General features: G+C 34.3%; 2 protein-coding genes across 2 annotated transcripts; both read right to left on the reverse strand.

Moving 5' to 3' along the window:
• Positions 1-6,862: 6,862 nt before the first annotated feature.
• Positions 6,863-7,912, reverse strand: LOC110717828 (probable acetyltransferase NATA1-like). Its single transcript, XM_021896616.1, has one exon. The coding sequence runs from the start codon at positions 7,786-7,788 to the stop codon at positions 7,081-7,083; it is 708 nt and encodes a 235-aa protein (XP_021752308.1). The 5' UTR covers positions 7,789-7,912; the 3' UTR covers positions 6,863-7,080.
• Positions 7,913-8,648: 736 nt separating this feature from the next.
• On the reverse strand, positions 8,649-16,117 carry LOC110717838. Its single transcript, XM_021896625.1, has 3 exons — positions 15,200-16,117; positions 10,407-10,679; positions 8,649-9,236 (listed from the first exon to the last, which is right to left on the reverse strand). Exons 1-3 carry the CDS (start codon positions 15,884-15,886, stop codon positions 8,967-8,969), a joined length of 1,230 nt encoding a protein of 409 aa, XP_021752317.1. The 5' UTR covers positions 15,887-16,117; the 3' UTR covers positions 8,649-8,966.
• Between the last annotated feature and the right edge of the window lie 7,140 nt (positions 16,118-23,257).

Here is a 23,257-nt window from a genome sequence, read left to right on the forward strand (position 1 = left end):
AGAAGTACTTGTTTTTTTTAACCGTTATTTTATTACTTCATCAAGATTTTAAGAATGTCCTTTTATAAACCAATTAAAGATTTATTTTTTTAAAAAAAAACAGCTAAAAATTAAATACGGAGTACAAATTAGAGAATTAATCAAATACTAGTAATAATATACCAAGTAGGAGTAACATATATAAAAGGATATCTACACGAGTAACTGTAGATACGTCCGTCTCCCTATGGTGGAGTCGTTAGTTTTTGTTAGTTTAATTGTTTGTTTATGTTTAGGGTTTGTTTGTGTGTTAGGTTTTATCAACAAGGTAATCCTCTTTTGCCCTATTGTCAACTCTTTGGTAAAGATTTGTTCGGAATCGCGACAGTTGTCAAGTTTTCAAATGCGTTCAAGCGAATCACATGAAAATCATCGTTACGGCTACAACAAATCGTTAGACCTCTCTCCAAAAAGGTTGTATATTCCAGCGATGTGTACGAGAGATGTACCACAGTGCAAGATTTTTTCAACGATTGTAGCTTTGATGAAGAAAACCCTAATTTGATTCAATTTTATGTATTTGTTAATGTAAATTTCATTTGTAGATGTCGAATGGCTTTTTATTAATGAATTGATTTGTATATATATATATATATATATATATATGAAAGTGTTATTCATTATTAATGAATTGTAGAGTATTTCAAAATTGAGTCATGTTTTTCATTATGTCCACATAAATAAAAAATTTAGATCAGATATTTTTTTCAGTTCAAATCAAGTTAGGTGCTTAGATTGTTTAAGTTAGTTTTTAATACCTCTATGACTCTATTACCAACAAATTTTTTATTGAGGATTGATAATCTTATCATTCAGAGCCTATTTTCTTTAGCTTAATATCATTTCAGTTAAGTTTCAATCAGTTTAATTCCTAATTTTCTTCTCTCATAAACAATTCAATTCAACTCAGTTCTTACTTTCCTTCTTTCATAAACAATTCAGTTCAACTCAGTTTAGTTCAGATCTAATAAGTTCAGTTCAGGTCAATTCAGTATATCATAACAGACCTTTAGCCAAGTACCTGTTACTTATGTGGAATACAAAGATGTGATTTCTAAGAATAATTCAAATAGAATGAGAATGACATTTACCTGGTATACGAACAAACTTTATCAATTGTAAAAATAAATAAGTAAAGCATTGAAATCATTGTAACAACTAACAATAAATAAATAAAGCATTGAAATCCAATATACTACGTAACAGGATCTTACCATTATAATACGGAGTACAAGTGTGCAACCTTAGTAAAGAATATTTCTTGGAGGTAGTCCAGTAGTAAAAACTTAAGGAAGCGTAATAAGGATAATTTGCCGTTGAAGTTACGCTATCAATTGTCTCTTCCTTTGACTAATAATAATTGACTGTGAGATGGAATCACATTTTCACAGTTCATCCTACGTCACCACTCAGGGCTCACTAGCGGAACATGATCTCGACTTCCATACATTAATTAAAGACTTCCTCACCGTCTCGAATACGAATGTTATGGGGATATTAAATCATTAACCATTATTATTAGGTCATAGGTCGCGCGTTTAAGACTTTAAGTCACTTTTATTTAGAAAAGCAAGGGTACGATAGGGCACGATACAGCTCAGTCTAGCACAACAAAACACACTAATATAGGTTTTATTTGTTGTTAAGTGTTTCAAAATGAGCGATCACTTTCACACTATTATTGAAGTGCTATTTAGTATTTAATTTCTTGTTACTCTAGGATTAGGGCGCGGTCTTGTAAAAAGAAGACATTCCTAATGTTTACCTCGAATCTTAATTACCTTCCAAAAATAAAAAATCGAACAACTTTGGTATAATCAGACTAAATTTTAAATCTTACAAGCAGCTAATGGTTTATGGGCATTTGTACATCATACTCGAAAAATCCTAACATATTAAAAAATTCTAGATTCTATGATTAAAATGATCACAAATTTGAATCTTTTAGCATTAGTATGATCATTATACCTTACCTGGCCTTTAGATTTAGATGTAATGAGACTAAAAAAAAATTAATAAAAGAAGTAATTATGATGGATTTGAATTTCTGTCTGACTATCATATCATCACTATGATTATTGAATTGTTTGTGTTGGTGACCATGTGGCTTGAATTGAACGTCATGGCAATTTGGCAACAAGTCAACACAACATTGAGCTTTGTTTTAATAAACGCTAAAAGGGTTTCAATTTTCAATCAGTGTATGTATATATGTTTTACCACTCGACAAACTAACATGTTTAGTTTCGAGTTTTGACCGATTCCTCATTTCAAATCATGTACATACTTGATACTTGAGTACTTCTTCTACTACGGATTAATCGTTCTACATATATTAATACGTAGTATATACTTTCTCCGTTTTTTTATTATTGCACTATAGGAATTGGGTACAAATATTTTGGTAGTGGAAAAAAATAAGAGAGAGAAAGATAAAAATACAAAATTGCCCATGTGACATATTGATAAACTAAGAAGTAAGTGTGAAAAAGCAAGGGTATGTTGGGTATTTTTAGTGTGAACACAAATAATTTTTTTCTTAAAGAGGAAATGGCGCAATATTTGTGAAACTTCCTAAAAAGGCAAGTGGTGCAATAATAAAATAACGGAGGAAGTACATTATCATATAATGTCGTTGAAATATTAGTACAATCATGTGGAATCTTGTTATATTTCTCAATATTTTGACTTCTCAATTTTCTTACGTAGTACTCCTTTTGTTCCTTTTTATTGGTCATGTTTTGATCATTTTTCTCTCATAAAAAGATTCCAAGCGTAACCAACAGATAAGTACCACGGTGATTAATATTTCATGCGAGTGTAAAGCAGCGTGAACCTCTAGATGCACCATAAAATCCATTTACTTCCTTCTAGGCACTAAGGTTTATAGCTCATGGGCTAAGCAATTAAGTATCAGGTTCGACTTAATTTACATTAAGCCTCATATTGAGGCGCCTTACATTAAGGTTGTATTGATAGAGATCTCTTGAATTAGGGCAACTAGTCACACAAAATGTGGCAATGGAGGAAATGAAGCAATTTATCTTTATCGTATGTATTTTTAAACGTATAGACGAGAAAGTTTTGTAGATCATGGCAAAGTGACACAACACATATCACCCAATAACGCAAACCTTGATTGTGGATACTTAAGTTGACATGCTAGTATTGATAGGGACTAGAAAACCTCCCTGTCGCATGCTACTTCCTTTTCTCCGCACAATCCAAGTAAGTCGTGCATGCTAGCTTCCCAAAATGTCTAGTGTCACCATCCTTGATAAAACAACATTAATAGGACAACATTTTATCACAATCTATTTCACCATAAATGCATAGTTGCATGAGTTTGGACGTTCCTTGTTGTTTTGAGCTTTATTCCTCCAAATTCACACAAGACAAAGTTTAAGTAGAACTCGAGATAAACCAAATTTCGTTCTTTAATGTAAGATATACTCCTACAAATATGGATTTAGTTGCTTAAAATCACCTTAAAGTGATACAATTTTAGCTTTATATCCAATGTGCAAAGGTTTCAGTTCAACCCATGAGTAGCCTCATCTTAAAGATGAATTACAATTCCTTCTGCCAAACTAACACGTCTTTATGATAACCTCCTAAATACTAGTTTAAATATTTAATTATACAATTTCTAAATAAATCTTGAAGATATTTTATATATGCTCCTTACACCGCATATTCTTAGGGCCTGTACTGACTGAACTAAACTTATTGAAGCTGAATTGAATTTTTTATGAGAGAAGGAAATTATGAATTAAACTGAACTGAACTGAAAATAATCTAAAGAAAACATGCCCTTTTTATGTGACACATCACCTTCTTATAGCTCAGTAATCACGTAACTTCAATAGTCTCATTTTCTAACGTTTCCAAATGATGTTTTTTTTTCCAACGGTAAGATCCAGGAGATCCCCCTCCTCTATCACAGATTCACAGAAGTGGGGATGAGGAGTCGATGCCAGCCAGGTCACTCTTAGGGGAGATGGAGTGATTAACCATCACTCCACTCCTCAGTCCTCACTCCTCTCAAAATGATGATATTAACTACATGTTAGTAGCAATTAGTTTATAAGAATAATGGACCTTGATCCATTTGAAGCCCAAATTTTACATGCAGACTGTATAAATCTTTATGAAAACGGGCTTAAATGTTGACGCCACTTTGGACCTACAAACCCATTCAAAGCCCAATTTCTTCTACTTATCAAATGAAGCCCAAACTTCTTCAACTTAATAAAATTTTTCCTATTCCCATGGCCTAAAAAGTAAAATCAAAGAGAAAGTTGCAAAATGGTAATTGGTAAGCCAACAAATATCAGTCTGTAACTCCAACGCTCCAAGGATCTGATATGCCATTTTTACTTTCAAAACCACAAGCATCATGTTTTTCGTACAATCGTACTAATGAAAATGTCTCAATAACCAAGAGGAGCTTCATTGAAGCTCCCTACTAGGCACCCTTAATTGAATCACTAAACAAGTCCGGATAGAAGATGCTATCAACTCTGTACAACACAGAAAGCGACAGAGGATTGCAGCTACTTCCAACCCATTCGCCCAAACGGCGCCTAGGAAATGAATCGATAAAAACCCAATACAGAAAATTAAGAGTTCGTTTGGCATTGTTGTGGTTTTCAATTTTTTGGTTTTTTGTATTTTAAAAGTGTATGATATACGTCATATAATGAATAAAAAATTAGTCAAACTTATTAAAATCATGCTAATTTTGAAAACTGACAACTGAAAAGTGAAAACACCTTTTTCTTGTTTCTTGTTTTTGGTTTTTTGTTTTCAAAAAAAACTGAAAACAAAAAACAATGTCAAACAAGCCCTAAGGTGTCTACTTCCTATGCACCATGGATTGGGGTAAAGGCCCAATCACTCGCTCACTCACTGTAATGCTTCATACATTATAAAAATGAACAAAACAAACTATTGCTGAGGCTAAGAAAAAGGTTATAAAATATAAACAGATTCAATCACGCTAATGAATAAGCTGCTTTACTTCACAGTTACTTCACATACAGATTCCCATTATAATTGATAAACTTACTTAGCTATAACTGACAATCACCTGCCTCCCAACATATACAGATAAAATGAGAGGTGACTCACCCTAAGAGTCTAAGCATATAATTGTATTAACTTATTGATGAATCCTACTCCATACTTTGACTCTTGTATCCAACCCAAGCTCCCGAGTCAGATCTTAACAACTCCGTCATCAATACGAACTCAGAACACTCCGATCCGGATGAAATCATGCAAAACTTCATAAACGAACCAAGTATTTACACTTGAATATGAAACCCAATTCTAACGCGTAGCTTCAATAGTATCCAACTAATCATCTTATCTTATCTGTAAGACTAGAACTACCAAAACCAAATCACATTAAAGCTCTCTCATTGTCAACACTCTACACAACCTACTCTTTAAATGCTTCATATTCTATATAAGCTCTTAACAACGCACTAATTAAAGCACGCAACATAGTTTCCCTAAACTTTCCGAAAACAGGGCACAAAGATATTTAATGAATGAATGAGATCATAGACAAATACTTGAACTTGTTTCATTCAAGTATACCCACTAGGAGGTGAACTATTCTAAGAGGCAACTGCAAAATAGAAACCCACGCTATACTGGCGTATAACATCCCCTGCTCATGGTGGGAATCCATTATAATGGCCTCGGCAAAATGGTATGTGACTAAATTCAAGATCATCAAGCCAATCTCTTACCTCTCAGTCAATAAGAGCAACCAGACATCAACTACTACTTAATGACTCAAAATATAGGATACTGATGAGGGATCAGAGCTATTCTAATCAACAATGAACAATCCTTATAAATGCTGTAAGCATGCCTACAATGCACGCTGCCTCTAATAAAGATTGGAGTCGGAAACTCAGAAGTTAAAGTAGCAGTGTTTGTCTCACTAAAAATTAGTACCAGGCAATTACCAGCCCCTTCATTCAAATGACTCAAGGATTCAGTCACCATCTAGGCAGAAAATCATTTCACTCAAGACTCTATAATAACAGCATAACTCACCTAATTTCCTGAGCAAGAAATTCGAAAGTCCAATGTGGGTATGGACGGACTTTGAACACACTACTCCAAGCCATAAACATACAAAGTTTTCCTAACCAAATCTGGCACGGTGGCACCAGAATATATACCCGAACCTGAATCTGATAGATGAGTCTGTATAACATCTACTACTTCCATTAAGAAATATTGATAATAAATTTGCCAGTAATCTTAAGCTGCTACATCTTCCCCTACTAATACACATCATTACAGCAAAGCCCTGTAAACATAGTTCACTCTTTATAAACCTCAAATCCAACCCACCCTTCGCACAACACAATTATTGTTGCACACACCACAGCCACGACATAGTCGCCTACTCGCCTCACATTTTACCAAAGACACGGGGAACAACGAAATTTAATCGCCTCACACAAATGCTTGAACTGATTACACTCCCACCACAGCCACTACTCTCAATACTTCACACCATCATAATTTTTTCACACAAACATCTGCATTACACCTTAGATACAAAAAACAAAACCCTGCTTGAGCAAGGTACAATCCTAGGTACAAAACCTTAATCCCTTCAAAAAAAAAAAATCTATACTCCTATCATACTATTAGCCATATAAGAACAACAAAACCTAATCAACCACCACAATCAAATCCAATTGAACAAAAATAAATACACCATGAAACAAACATCAAATCACAATTGATATGTAACACATCAAAATACTAGCAAGCAATAAATGCAAAATCATTCAGCAAAAACCCAAAATTAAAAAATTCAATTCAATCTCACAAAATTACAACTTTTCCAACCTGATTGAGTTAGAACAGATACATCAAATTACAACCCAAATCAAATCAAAAAGTTTGCAATTATGAAATCCGATCAACATTGAACTATGATTAGCATATACTTCCATAATATAGCATAAAATTAAATCATTACTATGATCATTATTATTATCATCATCAGTAATTAGGCTGACCATAAGAAAGTAGAGAATCGCCAGTAAGTCGACAAATCCGCCATTCCTGCATAACATCAGCACCAATCTTCTTGTAAAAGTTAATCGCATTAACATTCCAATCAAGAACACACCACTCAACTCTTCCATACCCTAACTTGACCGCTTGATTCGCAACAGCCCTCATCAAAAACCCACCCAAACCCCTTCTTCTGTAACACTCTCTGACGAACACATCCTCGATGTAAAACCCGGGTTTCGCAAGAAACGAGGAGTAGTTGGGGAAGAAGAGGACGAACCCAGCAATGGTAGCGCCTTCATCAGTGCGAAACAGAAGCTCTTCAGAGTCAGAGATGGAGTTAGAAGGTGGGATTTGGAGGGTTTTGTGAATGGGTTGGAAGAGAGAGAGAGTAGGAGAGTGGTGAAGAGAGAGAGGGGTGGAGGAAACTTCGAGAAGGAAGACGGTGAAGGATTGGAAAGGAGGGGAGTTGAAGAGGGTGGAGGAGAGAGAAGATTCAGTGGCTTGGAAGAGGTGGGTGAGTTTCTCGAAGACGGCCATTTGATGGATGAGTTTGTGGATGAAAGGGATGTCGGAAGGGGTGGCGAGACGGATGCGAGTGTAGAGAGGGGTGGGGTTGGGGTGGTCTTCGCGAAGGTTCATGTTGGGTTCGGGTGTTGGGGTGGGTGGTGGTGGGGGTTCAACGGCCGCCATTGATGAAGGAAGATGAAGGTTTGAGGAGAGAGAAAATGGAGGATGAAGAAGAAGGTTAAAAATGGAAGTGAGTGAGGGAAAATGGGGAATGTGGGAAGTTATAAATGGAGAGGAAACTTGTTGTTGCAGAAAAGGACCCTTCGCGAAGCGGCTAATCTTTTTAACTCCCTTTTTTACTTTTCCGTTTTGCTTTTACTCCCGCAGCCCATGTTTACTCACTCTATCCGTTTCGTAATAATCGACACACTTAATAGGAAGTATAAATTTAAACGAAATTATAATAATCCACTGTAATAAAAGAATTACTCTTGAGTATGTTCTTAAATAGTTTTGATACACTCGTAAAGTTTTATAATTTTTTTTTTCCTTTTTTGTGTTGAGTAAAATTTCATAATGTGTGAAAAATATTGAAATAGCAATATCATAATCCCCTGTTTCCAAAAGAACAATATCAAAAATTCAAAATCCCTTACCACTACATTTAAAAACATATTTCTGATATTTCTTGATTAATTAGAGAACATAATAATGATTAGTTTATTGTCATAGAATCCTTTCAAATTGATTAGTACATATTTCTGATATTATACGATTGTATTATGTATTTGTGTAATTTTTCATTATGTATGAGAAATGTTGAAACAATGAAATGACAAAATCAAATTCCCCTACTACTCCGTAAAATCAAAACTTACTTTCACGTGTTTGTTAATTAATAAGAAAGTAATGATAAGTTGTAAATGATTTTAAAGTTATCGTAACCCAGTTTGATCGAACAAGAAGAGGTATTGATACAATTATCGCAGTGGATTTTTTTAGAAAAAACACATCATATCTTTGTGAGATGTTGAACAAAAATGTAAAAAATTGTTTATTTCTTAACTTTAATGAAGGAGCATATCAAAAATCCAAATTTATGTGCTCCATTCAAGCAAGTAGGTGAAAGGCTACAATTCAACCCCACCTATTTTGTCTCAGTTGTATACACCTGAGTTTTATGGCTGCTAAAAAAGGGTCTTCCTTACAAACCAAAAAAGCCATGAAATCATTCCCCAACTCAGTTATGCACTAGTGGAAGGGACAACCATGTTGAACAACTTGGGAATCCTCCTAAAAAAGCGAAAAACGCAAAGGAAACCTTTGAATATAGGAGTGAAGAACTATTGTATGATTGACATTCACCGGGTTCTATCTCTTTCAAGCTTCTCTACCTGTTCCTGGTGCTTCCTCTCTGCCTCCTGTAGTTCTCTTTCTTCATCTTCTTCTGCCTCAATGTCGTCTCTCTCTTCCAACTCTTTGGATGCAGCCATTGCTCTAACTACAGGATCTCTTAGCTCTCCAATCAGTCCTCCGCCAATTCTGTACTCTTCTTCATCCCCAATCAAGAATAATCGCTGATCGGGTCCTGATGCCATTGGAATGTCCACAGCTAGTAATTTCACATTATACTGCCAAATGAATACAAGTCCCACTTTTTAGTCATCAGCTTAGATTCCACCAAAAAAAACTCTAGTCTTAACAAGTAAATATCTTTTGGCTCATACCAACCGAAATAGTATATTTGAATCACAGCTGACTGGGTCAATCATGGATGAAAGTAATAGAAGAACGTAATTAGAAGCATTGATCAAAGGTGTTGATAAAGAGAATACATGAAAATGTTCCACTAAAACATCGTAAAACAGATACTTTATAGTTTATACAAATGAATCTTCCCTTTAACCTCCATCAGAATTAAAGGACGGCCTTCTACCACTGTTTCTATTATTTTTATTAAAATTGAACCCCGCAAATCCACAACGGATGATTCTCTTGCTGTGATTTACTTATATGAATCAAGCAGCAAGAATACTTCCGAAATAAAATATTTTCATCAAGGGGTTATGACTTCCATATCCCCATAAGACTGCATATTGATTTACATCGCTCAACACTCCTCAACCTCATTTTGCTAAAACCCATATCTCATACAGATATATAGAATAAAAAACAAGTTATTTAAGAAAATAAAAGTAATCTAAGGAAAAAGTTTGCAAATTGAGTATCTTCCTCGCAGCAAAATGCAGCATTATAGCTATAATTAAAAGAACTACAAGCATGAACAAATAGGGTCTTACTCTTGAAAGTAGTTTCAAGAAAGCACAATGGTAATTGATAAACTTAAAAAATTTATGGGTCTGAAGCTAATAAGAAGTTGCAATGTAGACTTCACATACCTAAAAGAGGAAACTAAATTGTTCCGAACTCCAACCATACAAAATACACTGATTAACACTCAAATCTTCAAGACAAAAGCAGGCTACCGGCTTCAGGAATTTGAAGCAGGCAGGCAATCATCAAGTAAAATACACACGCTAACGATAATCCCAGAGCAGCCAGTTTGTAGTACACATACTATGCATGCAATACATAAAAAAACAACCTATTTCATAATCATTTAGCAGGGAACACTGACAAACCAGAGTTTGTTATGTACTAACGTCTTTAGATTTCTATTCTGTGTTTGTGTATGACAATGACTAAGCGTAACTGAATGAACAAGCAACTATGATAAGCATATTTCTAACCTCTAGAATTAAGTGAAGAGTACATAGCTAGCATAGACAATAGAAACAAACCTTGCCTTCTTTCTTCTTGACCTGAACACTCACTAACCCTTTCCTTTCAGAGCCCCGTATAGGGAAGATAAGAAAACAACGCTTGCTCCTCAGCCTGGGTTTGAGTTTGGACATTGTAAGCCCTCCTCCTGACATCACATATGCTCTCAAGTCAGTTCCAGCAAGAGGGGCACCCAAAACTTCAAGAATGCTTGCAGATGTATTGAGCTCCTTCATGGCCATCCTATAAACTTTATCTGGGTTGATATTATACCTTGAACGGAGATAAAGGCCCTAAAGGAAATAAAATGAAGATATATAAGGGGTAAAAAATTAATCAGTTTAGGCAGGAGTGTGCCAAGGGTGACAAGGCAATGTAGCTTTAGCTACACAACACATGTTAACAACACCTTTGATTTCTTGGGAGGTTACTAAATTAACACAAGTGACAATCTACTGATCTACTATTCCAGAATATAATTCTCCTCAAACCCTCCCACCCGCAAAATTGAAATGATAATGCCAGCAAACAAAGCCAAGTAGGAGAGAAGACTGCTTATGTTCAATAATCAACAAATACTTTTAAAGAAGACAAAAGCGAGGAAAATACAGATGCAAGATCTAACTGTGGTATACGGAAGGAAAAAAAGAAGGTTGTCAGAACTCAGTTATCAGTGAGTGAATTCCAGATTGAATCATCAATCCGATTATTAAAACACTATCCTAATCAGGAGCAAGAGCACATACAGCAAATTTTATAGCTTACAAACCATCTCAATAGTCTCATGAGAAGACAAGGGATAAACATTCAATTATGTTATAACAAGTTTCGATAACCTTGTTTATACTCTACTGTCAGGTAAGATGAACTATTTTCCTAAACAACAATACGAGCTTAACTGCTTAATACTTCATCCCAAAATGATCTTTACATTTGGGATCAACAAGGAGAATAAAAAAAGTGAACATAGAATAAAGATATTTAAAGTGGGTAAAGAGAGAAAAAACACGTTAGAAGGTGTTGGAAAAGATAGAAAAAAAGATATGAAGTTATATTGGAAAAATAAAGGAAAAAGTGAAGTTAATTTTTGGATAAATAATTAATTACAAAATTATTAGACTTACGGCTCTGCATTCCATAAAATAAGTGACCCTGCCAAACCACATTTCCCTATTCCCATATTATCCTTTTTGGAGTGTTCCATGTTCTAAGCAGAGCTGTTTTCCAAGGATTAAATAGCAGCAACATACTCTAAACAGCTGACAAATGGTACCAAAGAAATTATCTAGTCCAAAGTACTCAACAGGAAAAATCTAGTCGTTGGACAGTCCAACAACATAGCCACTAGTAAATACTAAAGTATGAGTCAACATAGATACAAGTCATTATACAGTTTTATGTTAGCTCTTAGGATAAGGTGATCACTGGTCAGTATAAGCTCACCGAACCACTCATTGGCGATGAAGATAAGTAGCAATAGGAAGTACTATTCTTCTCCTTTAGTTTCCCAATCAAGATGTTACACAAACAGCCACCAATATAGATAAATAAAAGTCAATCAAATTAGGATAAGGTAGCCAAATCTAATTGCATACGAAGTATAAATTAGTGTTCACTGACAAAAATAACTAAAATGTAACAATACAGAAGCATTCAGCAGAACCTAAAGTCTCTAAATGTTAAGGATCATAATTCCACTCTTATATTCAAAAAGGAGCTAGGTTGGAATTCCTAAACCGGGCTCAACCTATTCTTAGCCACAATATACCCCATAAAGCAAACCAATAAAAATGCTCAAGAACTGAGTAGAAATTTACGTCATAAACAAAGGGATCTATACATAACATAATGTCCTTACAAAGACCACTACAACCAACTCTTCTATATAAGTAGCCAGAAGGCAAAATTAAGCTGAACAGGAACCCTATAAACTATTGTTACACCAGAGCTAAGAAACAAAGGCATGATATTGATTCTATAGAGCATACCTCATTATAAATGAGATATTGAACTGAAAAACTGGCCAACCACAGCACAAACCTATGATGCAATCGACCTGAAGACAACTATTAAAATCTAGCCTTATTAACCATTTTGAGAGTTTGATAACATGTCTCTACTTCAAATTAAGCTTACATTAACCTTGGACTCATTTATATCTCCAGAATAACAATCTGAATTCTGAAGTTGAACGCTCAATCCATCAATTGACTTTTTTTGCTTTCAATGGCTTCCAAAATCAAGAGAAACCACACCTTTAGCAAGCCACTAGATAGAATCTGTCCCATAGATTCCTTCCATCATATAGCATATAAAATCTACTTGAAAAGGCTCAAATTAGGTTTTTCCATGGTTTATGGCCTATATACTATAAGTTTCAGCTCATCACATATGGTTATAAGAAGGAAACAACAAAAAATTGGACACGGACAGAAGAATTCTGAACCTGAAGAAACTAAGTACTTTCTCATGTCTAACGCATTCCAAAGACAAATAGAGCTTATTTTAGAGAAAAGCTTTTTAACAAAAAAATCATCATTTAGAACGCCCTGCCCCCTCTCCCATAAAAATGAGAGACTGGGTTGAAATTCACAAGGTCAGGAGCTTCAACTTGTCTTGTTCACATTCAAAAACTTCTCATTTATATCAATTTATAGCTTCATCCAAATCACAACTGTTATCCTCATAATAGAATACTAGGGAGGAAGAGAACACATTTGAAAAATTAAGGATTTTTATAGTGACAAAATCTTAAATACTATCAGTTGAAGAATTAGGACACGGAGTAGGCTTTTCAGCAGTTTTTGGTTAGCAATTGACAGCTAGTTTGTCAGAAATCGTGTGGTCTGAATATCTTCATACCACTTCTTTGATAAGAATTAAACAAGGGAGATGGAGCCCTAAGGTATCCGAAGTAAATGCATGTACGCGTTTAAGCTATATGATATATTTAGTCTAGGTCTATTTTATTATCTATATTCTGACAAAAAGATAGGTGGAAAGAATTTTACAGTAACGTGAATGGCATCATAACAACAAACCAGTAATGTGAAGATCTAAGACCCAATATGAACATACTTTATGAAAAGGGAAGCTAGTTGAACAGCAAAACCATTTTCACGAGTGACCAATTATTTATGGTGAACCCATAAACTAACATCTAACCTTTTGTGATGGATCACCATATGAAGGTCAACAGTCAAGAAGCGGCAACCGATGAAAAGGGGACAGCAGAAGCAAAGAAAAGGGAAACTTGAGTCAACAAGCAACAAAGAGCAAAGTGACAAAACCCATTAAGGAGAAGTTAGGGAAAGCAAGCAACAAGCAGTAGCAATGTCTTAGGTTGGTTTAGCTATTTAAGCTTAGTAGTTGAATTATCCAGAAATTAAGTGAGTTCAGTGAGTTCTTCATGAGAGTAGTAGCCTCAAGCTAGCCTAAAGCTATAGTTATCTTTCCTAGTTTGTATTCCAAAATCATTAGCAATTAATTACTCAAGCTTTAAGCCTTAAAATTACTGTTCTTTGTGTTAATCTTGGAGTCAGAAATCTGGTCTATTACACCTTTGTGCCATATTCTTTTCCAGCAAAAGAAAGTTTGATCAACAAAATATGATAAACGCACAATTAGAATCAAATCTTCAAACCACTATCTTTTTTCTATTCATCATACAGACAACCTGACAGCACAACATATTTTTAGTTTTAACATCACTTAAAACGTAAGATATCCTATCAGCTTGCTGTTCCCAATCATGTTCTGAGTTTAATACAAAAAGCCCGATGCAATCCTACAGCTGCAAGGTTTAGGGAGGTCTAGAAGTACATAGCCTAGCAGCGCCCCTCTAGTAGATTGTCACGAGTCTTGTGAATCTCGCGACCCATAAGTAGGGATATTGATCAAAGAAGCTACAATCTTCAAGTGCAATTGTTAATTGTAAAGAGGTATCTGAGAGCTCATAAAGTACATTGTTCAGAATCCAAACCACCCTATCTTTCAAGAATACTGGACCCAGGACAATAAATACTCAAGCAAGAGTCAATAAATTCACTGTTAGTATACAAACTTCTGGTGAAGGAACTAAACAAACAATCACCAGCAACTGCATCTAATTCAGATGAAGGCTTAGTCACCCTCAAGAGACTCAACGGAAAATCACAGGTACACTCCTAAAATTCAATACAAGTGTAACAAAGTAACATGATGGAGGCAACAGTAATTAACTACTGTAAAATACAGAGCAACTTCCAGAAATGCAAATCAATCAAATAAAATAATAGTTATTTCTAACTTCAAATAATTTGGCAAATGTTCTCAAGAAAAGATTATAGTTGAACAAGGCGAATCATTGTATAAAATTTTCTAGCAGCTCCCTAATCTGAGTAATCGCCTTTGCGAAGCCCACAAAATAGGCTAATTATTCTGCTAGATCCTTGTCTTTACAATCAATCAGATGAAATAGAAACCGGAAACAAGCAATAACTAAAAGCAAGTCAAGCCCCTCAGTAAGAACTGTTTGCGAATCACAGACACATACTAGTATACATGGAATAATTCGATACGATTATGAAGAGATCAAGAGAACAATAAATCCAGCAAAACAAAAGCATTGGGAATGAGCAAAGTGAACATAATGCACAAAAGGGTACCACACAAAATGGAGCAAAATTCTGCATAACCAAGTTCAAAACACATTACTATCATAGGTGCTACAAGCAATCCAGCACAAAAACAAGAATAAGCCAATATAATCATACGAAACCGAAACAAGAAACATAATGTTCAAATTTAACTGCAGAATATGCAAAGGGCTTACAGCAAAAGCAACCATGGCACTGGAAAGAGCAAGGAATCCATACTTAGCCATCCCCTCAGACAATCCAACAAAAGTATTGGCAATCCCAAACATAATCCTCCACAGTACAATGCAAACAAATACACCTCCTGCCCCCATCATGAACAAGAAATTCCTCTTCCAAAACCCCTCAATTTGCAGCCCAATCACACTCTTATACCGCGAAAACGTCGAGCTAATAGCCGATAAAGGCTTCTCAACCACTTTTTTAGCAGCATTTTTGTTCAATTTACCAGCATTCCCAAAACCTGAAATCTTAGTAGAAAACTGCCTAATATTAAGTGGGTTAAACACCAATTTCTTAAAACCCAATGTATTTGCAGAAATTCCATTCAATTTAGCATTTGCAGCTGAGTAATTCCTACAATAAACTCCCAAAAATGACTTGAAATAACCAATTTTTGGGCATAAAACACCATTTGAAGAAATGGGTCTTGAAATTGAAGATGGAAAACCAGGATTTAGGAGGGTTTTGGAAGATTTAGCAGCTGAATTTGCAAACCCATTTGATAAATTAGTTGAAAACATACGTACATTATGATGAATTGAGGGTTTAGCGATTGAAGAAGAAATCTGGGTTTGATTGTGAATTACATTGAAGTTTAATTTGAGAAGAGTTTTGATGATTCTTTGTTGGGGTTTCGACATTTTTTTTCCTTTAAAATTACAAGTAAAATTGAGCTAAAGGTTGCTACTTCATTGTTATTGATGGAATTTAGAATCCTTCGATTTTGGGAGAATTTTGGTGAAAAAAACTGCTGATAGCAGCGACCTTGTTGCAGATCAAGTCAAGGAAATTGTAACCCAAGCAAAAATTAAAAATTTGGGGAAATCGAGGGAGATTTCATCGATGGTAGGTAAATTGGGCTTCATTGTTTAGAAATGGTTGAGTACAGTATATGATACAATATTGTGTTGAGCAGTTGAGCCCAATGTCAAGGCTCATCTCCCACATCAAGGATGGACGTCAAATGAATTACTCCGTAGTTGTACAAGACAATAAGGGTCTGTTCTAAATTACTCAACTAAACTGAAATAAATTGTTTATGAGAGAAGGAAATTAGAAATTGAACTGATTTGAGCTAAACTGAACTGAACTCAAATTAAACTAAAGAGAACAGGTCCTGAGGCATAATTGTAGCTAGGGTATTTGTCCTAGGTGCTTGACAACACACTTTTCCCTTTAGAGTTTCATTTTGTACTCGTATTTGTCCTGTAATTATAGTGAACATCCACTTAACAACAAGTCAAACTTTTAAAAAAATCCGATGTACATTAATATAGTGTATGGCAGTAACAAATAGGAAAGAAATTTATTACCAAATTCTTCCACACGTGCTTACCGGTTGGTAAAAGTTATGACAAACATTTTTCTCTCTCTTCCTCATAATTTACTTTCTTTCTCTTCTTCATACGGTGCTTACTCTCTCTTCTCCATACTTTATTTTCTCTCTCTTCCATTTTCATCTTATTTTTCCTTAATTTTTGCGATTTAATTTGATTTTCTACTTTCTCCGAACTTTTATCTCGCTAATTTCAGGTTTGTTACTTTTTCTTTTTTTTTTTTTTGGAATTTTATATTTTTGTGGATTTTATTTTAGATTTTTAGGTGTTTTGATTTTCTTGTTGCCTCTTTTAATTTGTAATGCTTATTTACTAGCTAGTAAATTCAGCAATGGTGAAGAAGAAGAAGAAGAAGAAGAGTAAAAATTTAGAGTTTGGTGATGTTCATCCTAGTGCAAGTTCAATTTCTAATTTCTAAGGGTAACTTATGCGCTTTTGAGGGTAACTTATGCGTATAAAGAGTAACTTAAAATTTATGCGCATATAAGGTCAACTTTTGTTCTTAAAAGAGTATCTTATATATGTGCTTATAAGGGTAACTTTTATTCTTAAAAGAGTAACGTATGCGCTTCTAAGATAAAGTCTGTAATAAACCCGGACTACATTAATTTAATGTGGACCAAGTAAATATCACATGATTTATTACACCCTTTTTTTAAAGCTTTAATCACACTTTCATTCTTTCTTCTATCTTTTCCTTTTCATTTTCTCTCTCCTCTTTGACAAATTATTAATTTTTTCTCTCTTCTTATTTTTTTTTCTCTCACCTCCTTTGATGTTCTGTATTACACTTCAACAATGGTGAAGACGAGAGGAGGAAATTCATTAAAATCAACAATGGCGATTCAAAGCTAGAAGTGAAATTTCATCTAATTGGAGTAAACGAAAAGGATTACGATCATCATTTGGAGTAAATTAAATGAAAACTGAATATATCAAACCAAATGTCACTATAAGAAATAAAACGTGATTATATCAAGCTAAATGTGACTATTGAAAATAAAAAGTGATTTTATTAAACTAAATGTGATTAATAAAAAAAATAAAAAATAAAAAAAAGTGATTATACTAAACTAAATCTATATATATACTAAAACAGAGGACGCTCAACCTACAACTTGACACATGTCACTCTGTGATTAAAAAATTTCCCGCTTATTTTTCTTACCTTAAAAATATCAACTAAATCTTATTCTGATATTGTAAATCACTATAAATATGCATATTCATATAATTGAAAATATATTCTTATACTAATAAGATCAATTAGTATAACAAAATACATCTATATATATATATATATATATATATATATATATATATATATATATATATATATATATATATATATACTAAAACAGAGGACGCTCAACCTACAACTTGACACATGTCACTCTGTGATTAAAAAATTTCCCGCTTATTTTTCTTACCTTTGATGAGTGTCATTTATGGCACTCATAGGGTAGTCTTTTAGGATGATTTCATCTTCCTTTTTATGCTTTCTTATCTTATTTTTGACCCTTTTTCCTTTAATTCCTTTCTTTCTTTCTTTCCTTGTGTTTTTCGTGTTTTCTTCGTGTTTTCCTTTTATTTGGTTCTTTTTCCCTTTTATTCTTCGTTGTTTATTCTTGTAGGTCCCTAGGATTTGTCTTTGCAAGGGGATCAAGATGGGCTATATGACTAAGCAAGGAGGAAGTAATCGGCTTGGAGAGGGCTCAGAGAGGGCATTATGCCCTGCCAGTCTGCCGCGGGCGCGGGTACTGAAGGCCGCGGGCGCGGGCTCATATGCACCAAATTAGCAGATTTCGACCAGGAACTCTCCGCGGGCTCCCTGCGGGCGCGGGTAGTTTGGAGAGCCCGCTCCGTACCAGAGAGACCGCAGCCCTTTGATCACCGTTTGGGAGCAGGGGATTCGCTGCGCTTTTTCCGCGGGCGCGGGTGCATTTGTCGCGGGCACGGGTGTTGCCCAGAAAGCCCGCGGAGTTTTTAATGGGTTCCGTATCCATTTTTCCGCGGGCGCAGGGTTTATTGGAGAGGGCGAGGGAATCCCGTTTTTCTTCGTTGCCTATAAATATACTTGTAATTCCTTTTTGAAGACAACTTTTAGATAATATTCATTAGCTTAGTTTTAGAGAGAGAAGTTCTTGGTATTGGATTTGTATTTCAACATTGGATCAATTGTGCTTGGATTTCTTCATTTTCAATCATTAATGTTAGTAAGATTTTCTTCTTCTAGTTCATCTCTTTACTTGATTGATTTAGTTTCATCTTTGATTGTTTGTATTGCTTGGATTTGAATTGGATATTGTAGTTGATATTGTTTTCTCTTGATTTTGATTTAGAATGATGATCAATGTTAATTCTAGTGATTTGTTCTTGAGTTACACCATGATTAGTGAGTAGATTAGTTGCTAGGGAGAAGGGGAAGCATGCTTGATTGATAATTTGTGCTAGTTGATGATCTTTGATTGATTGAATTGTTGCAATTAAATTGGTTGACATAGTTTTTCATGTGATTTATTAGATTAGGAATGATCAACCTATAAGATTAATCTAGATTACATTGCATTTCTTAATGACATGATCCATCAATTTGAGAATTGCTTTAATTGATTGAGTTTGATTGTGAATTTCCTTGATTAGCCATTCATAGTGACCCCTAGTTTGGCCTCTAGAAGATAGCTCTTGAACTCTCTTGATTGCTTCTATTGTTTGTCCTTTGCAATGCTTGAATCAAACGAAGAAATTATCGATAAGCACGATTATTGAACTAGCATGTGGAACCAATATCCCTAGCATTTAGCTTATTGAATTACTTGATTAGTCTAATTTTGCTATCATAACACCAACCATTTTCTCACTTCAATCTCCGAAATAGCTTGATTTAGGCTAAAGTTAACACCAACTAACTCCTTTAGGTTCGACCCTATACTTACCTATACTTGTTTTAGGTTGGTTTAGGATTTTAAAAATAGTGTTTGATTTTGGGATAGGCAATTAACGACTAGTTTATTCCTCTATCAACCTTACAAATATCAACTAAATATTATTCTGATCTTGTAAATCACTATAAATAATTGAAAATATATTCTTATACTAATAAGATCAATTAGTATAACAAAATACATTAACACTATTTATTGATTGCACTAAATATATTACAATTTCAATAAGTGATTGCACAAAATATTTTATAAATTAAATTATGATATAATATTCCTATAATAGTGTGCAATAATAGTGATTAACCCAGTTAAAAAATTGATCTTATTACCTATTTACATCCACATAATGACATAATACTATCACCCTAAGATACAATAACTAAAATTTGCAGTTTTATCATTTATATAAATGGCATATAACATGATTAACAATTTCACATCTCTCAAAGAAAATTGGAAGATAAAAGTTAGAATTGTTAGAATTTGTTACGCTCCAATAATCCCGCCCATTTCCGCTATATTAAATAAATTAAAGAGTTTGATTTTCAATATCAATTTTTTTTAAAACCTTTATATATTTTCTACAAATCTTACATATGGTTACTTTTTAGTAAATATTTTTGGCATCATATAATTTTAGATTTTAGTAAGTTACAATTTATTGACGAAAATATTTGATCAAACAGTTTTAATTTACACATATTTTTAACAAAGTATCAACTATTTAAGTTTAAAACGTACTATTATTAACAACTCATACATATTGAAAAAATTCCTAAAATTTATAATGTTTTACAAAATTTCATCCTATCATGTCAATATACAAATATACTTTGTAATATATTCTATTGTCAAAATATTGATTTCATGTCAATTTTTTGCCAAAAAATGTAACTTATACTGTTTATTTTAAAGTTATCAAATTTCACGCAAAATTGTAAATAAGAATCTACATATACTTAAAATAATATCTTACATAAGTTTGATTAATATATGGACATGTGATGTACCCGTCAATCGGGTCGGGTCATTTCAGACCACAAGTCATTTTAGGTCGGGTCACTTTATTTCACGGGTTAAGATATGTTCAAGTCCAACCCAAAGCTTTGGGTCAACCCAACAGTGTAGAATACTTTTGTTATTTAATTTATTTTGCTATTATTTTTTTCAATTTTTTTTAATCGAATATCCTCAGTAATATTATTTTTAGACATTATATGCCTACTACATAAATCATTACGAAACACATCATCAATTCATAACTAATAATAATGAAAATAAAAAAAAGGTTTAATTAGAAAATAACACCTGCTAAAGACCCCGATTTTGTTTTTAACACCTGTTAAAAAAAAAGTTTAATTATAACACCTCCAAAAATCCCAAAATTTTGGTTTCACCACCCACTAACAGATTTTTGGATGGAAACCGTTAGTGGGGCCACCATGTACACGTGTCAGTTGTTAATTAGTTTAAAAAAAATTTAAAAAAAAAAAAAAACCTAACCCCCTAATCGAGCCAGCCACCGCACCGGCACCACCTGCGGCCATTCGCCTCTTCCCTTCCCCTTCCTTATTTCCTACCCTGATTCCCAATTTCCGGCGCCAATCACCAATTTCCGACACCTCCCTTGCTTCCCCCACCCCAACCTAGCCCAGAAACCTTAGTCATCGGGAGCTTGGGACCGTTTTCGAAGGTGGGAAGGGAAGAGGTCGGTTTCTGGGTTGAGGGAAAGGAAGGGGAGCCGGTTTCAGTGGTGTGGGAAGGGAGGGGGCGCCGGTTTCGGCGGTGCGGGAAGGGAGGAGGTCCATTTAAGGGGGTTGCGTTGGGGAGGGGAACCGTACTTTGGCGGCTTTGTGAAGGATGATAGCGGTTTTCGAGGTGGGTTAAGGGTGGGGGAGCCGATTTCCGGTGTTAGAGGTGGTTCGGCGGCGAAAATCGATGGCTGGTGGTCGGTGGTTGGTTGGTTATGGGGTAGGCAGGGGAGAAGGCCACCGTTTGTGGCTGGCCGCAGGTGGTGCCGGTGCGGTGGCTGGCTGAGTTAGGGGGTTAGGTTTTTTTTTTTTTTTTTAAATTTTTTTTTTAAACTAATTAACAACTGACACGTGTACATGGTGGCCCCACTAACGGTTTCCATCCAAAAATCTGTTAGTGGGTGGTGAAACCAAAATTTTGGGATTTTTGGAGGTGTTATAATTAAACTTTTTTTTTAACAGGTGTTAAAAACAAAATCGGGGTCTTTAGCAGGTGTTATTTTCTAATTTGGCCTAAAAAAAAAATTAAACATTTCAAAATTAAAGGAAGATGCCAAGCTAGGTCAACGTACGTGGCATGACAATAATGTGGGTTATGCAAATGCAATTGGTGTGGATTGATAGTTGGTGTTGGAGGTTGTTATGGATTTGTGTAAGAGTTATATGAAATGGATAAATGAGACAAGGAAATGAATGTCAGATGGTAGACAAATGATCAAACTCAATCAATAAACTAGATATTTAAGTGTAGACAATAAATCAAACTCAATCAATAAACTCAAGTCACCATTAAAACGGGTCGACGGGTTGGGTTTGACACGCATGATTAAGACAACAATACACATGAATATAAATGGGCACACGTTATTGTGATAGTGATTGTTACGAAATAATGAATAACATAGGGTTTCATTATTGTGGATTAAATTAACTACTACAATTTAAATTTATAGGATTTACTCGTGTAGTATTTAAACTTTTAAAATCGTGCAATTGCACGGGTTCTATACTAGTTTGATACTAAAAAAAAAGGTGATTATATCAAAATAAATGTGATTATAAGAAATAAAAAGTGATTATATCATATCAAACTGATTGTGTTGTAAAACTGATTGTACTGATACAAAGCTGATTATGCCAAATCAAAACTAATTATAACAAATATTTGCATGAGCTTGTATTATAGGTTGATTTCCCTTCTCAACCTGATTTACAATTAAGTACATCATTATTACACCTTGTATTGAATCTTCTACAATTTCATCTTCTTATTGAATTTCATATTCAATTGGATGATTATTTAAATTTTCTACATTACAAATAATACTAATAATCAACAATTTTTTTATAATTAGAACGAATTTTAACAAATATATTGACATTTACCTTCATAATTGCTTCCGATTGCATCAAATTGAAGTTTAATAATGATTGTAATTGTACAAGGCCTTCTTATATATACTGATTTAGATCTCTTGTAAATTGTAATACATAATTTGACATGTTTTTGCAAAAAAAATAGTGAGAGGAGAGAGAATAAATCCCTAAAATTGTTTGAGAAGAGAGAATTTTACCCTAAAATAGATAGAGAGTAGAGCATGGGGGAAGAAGACGAAGAAGTAAAGTAGAATGACTGGATTTTGGCTGGGTATATGTCACTAATGGAGTAATGGGCTTCGGTCCACAATAAGTTAATGTGGATCGGGTCCATGCAAGACACACTATATAAGGGTAACTTTTATTCATAAGAGAGAGTGTATTATGCCTTGTTAAGGATAACTTTTATTCTTAAAAGCGTAACTTATGCACTAAGCTAATAAGGGAAAACTATGCTCTTATAAGGGTAACGTATGCGATTTAGGTCGAAATCTATAGGATTTTTCGAGCTTTTCAGATTTTCCATTAATGGTGCTTGAATTTGCCTTTGTGATTGCATAAAAACTTGAATTAAGTTTTCACAATTTTTGAAATTAAATGAT

This window comes from Chenopodium quinoa, unplaced genomic scaffold (assembly GCF_001683475.1).
Source record: "Chenopodium quinoa cultivar QQ74 unplaced genomic scaffold, ASM168347v1, whole genome shotgun sequence".
NCBI lineage: Eukaryota > Viridiplantae > Streptophyta > Magnoliopsida > Caryophyllales > Amaranthaceae > Chenopodium > Chenopodium quinoa.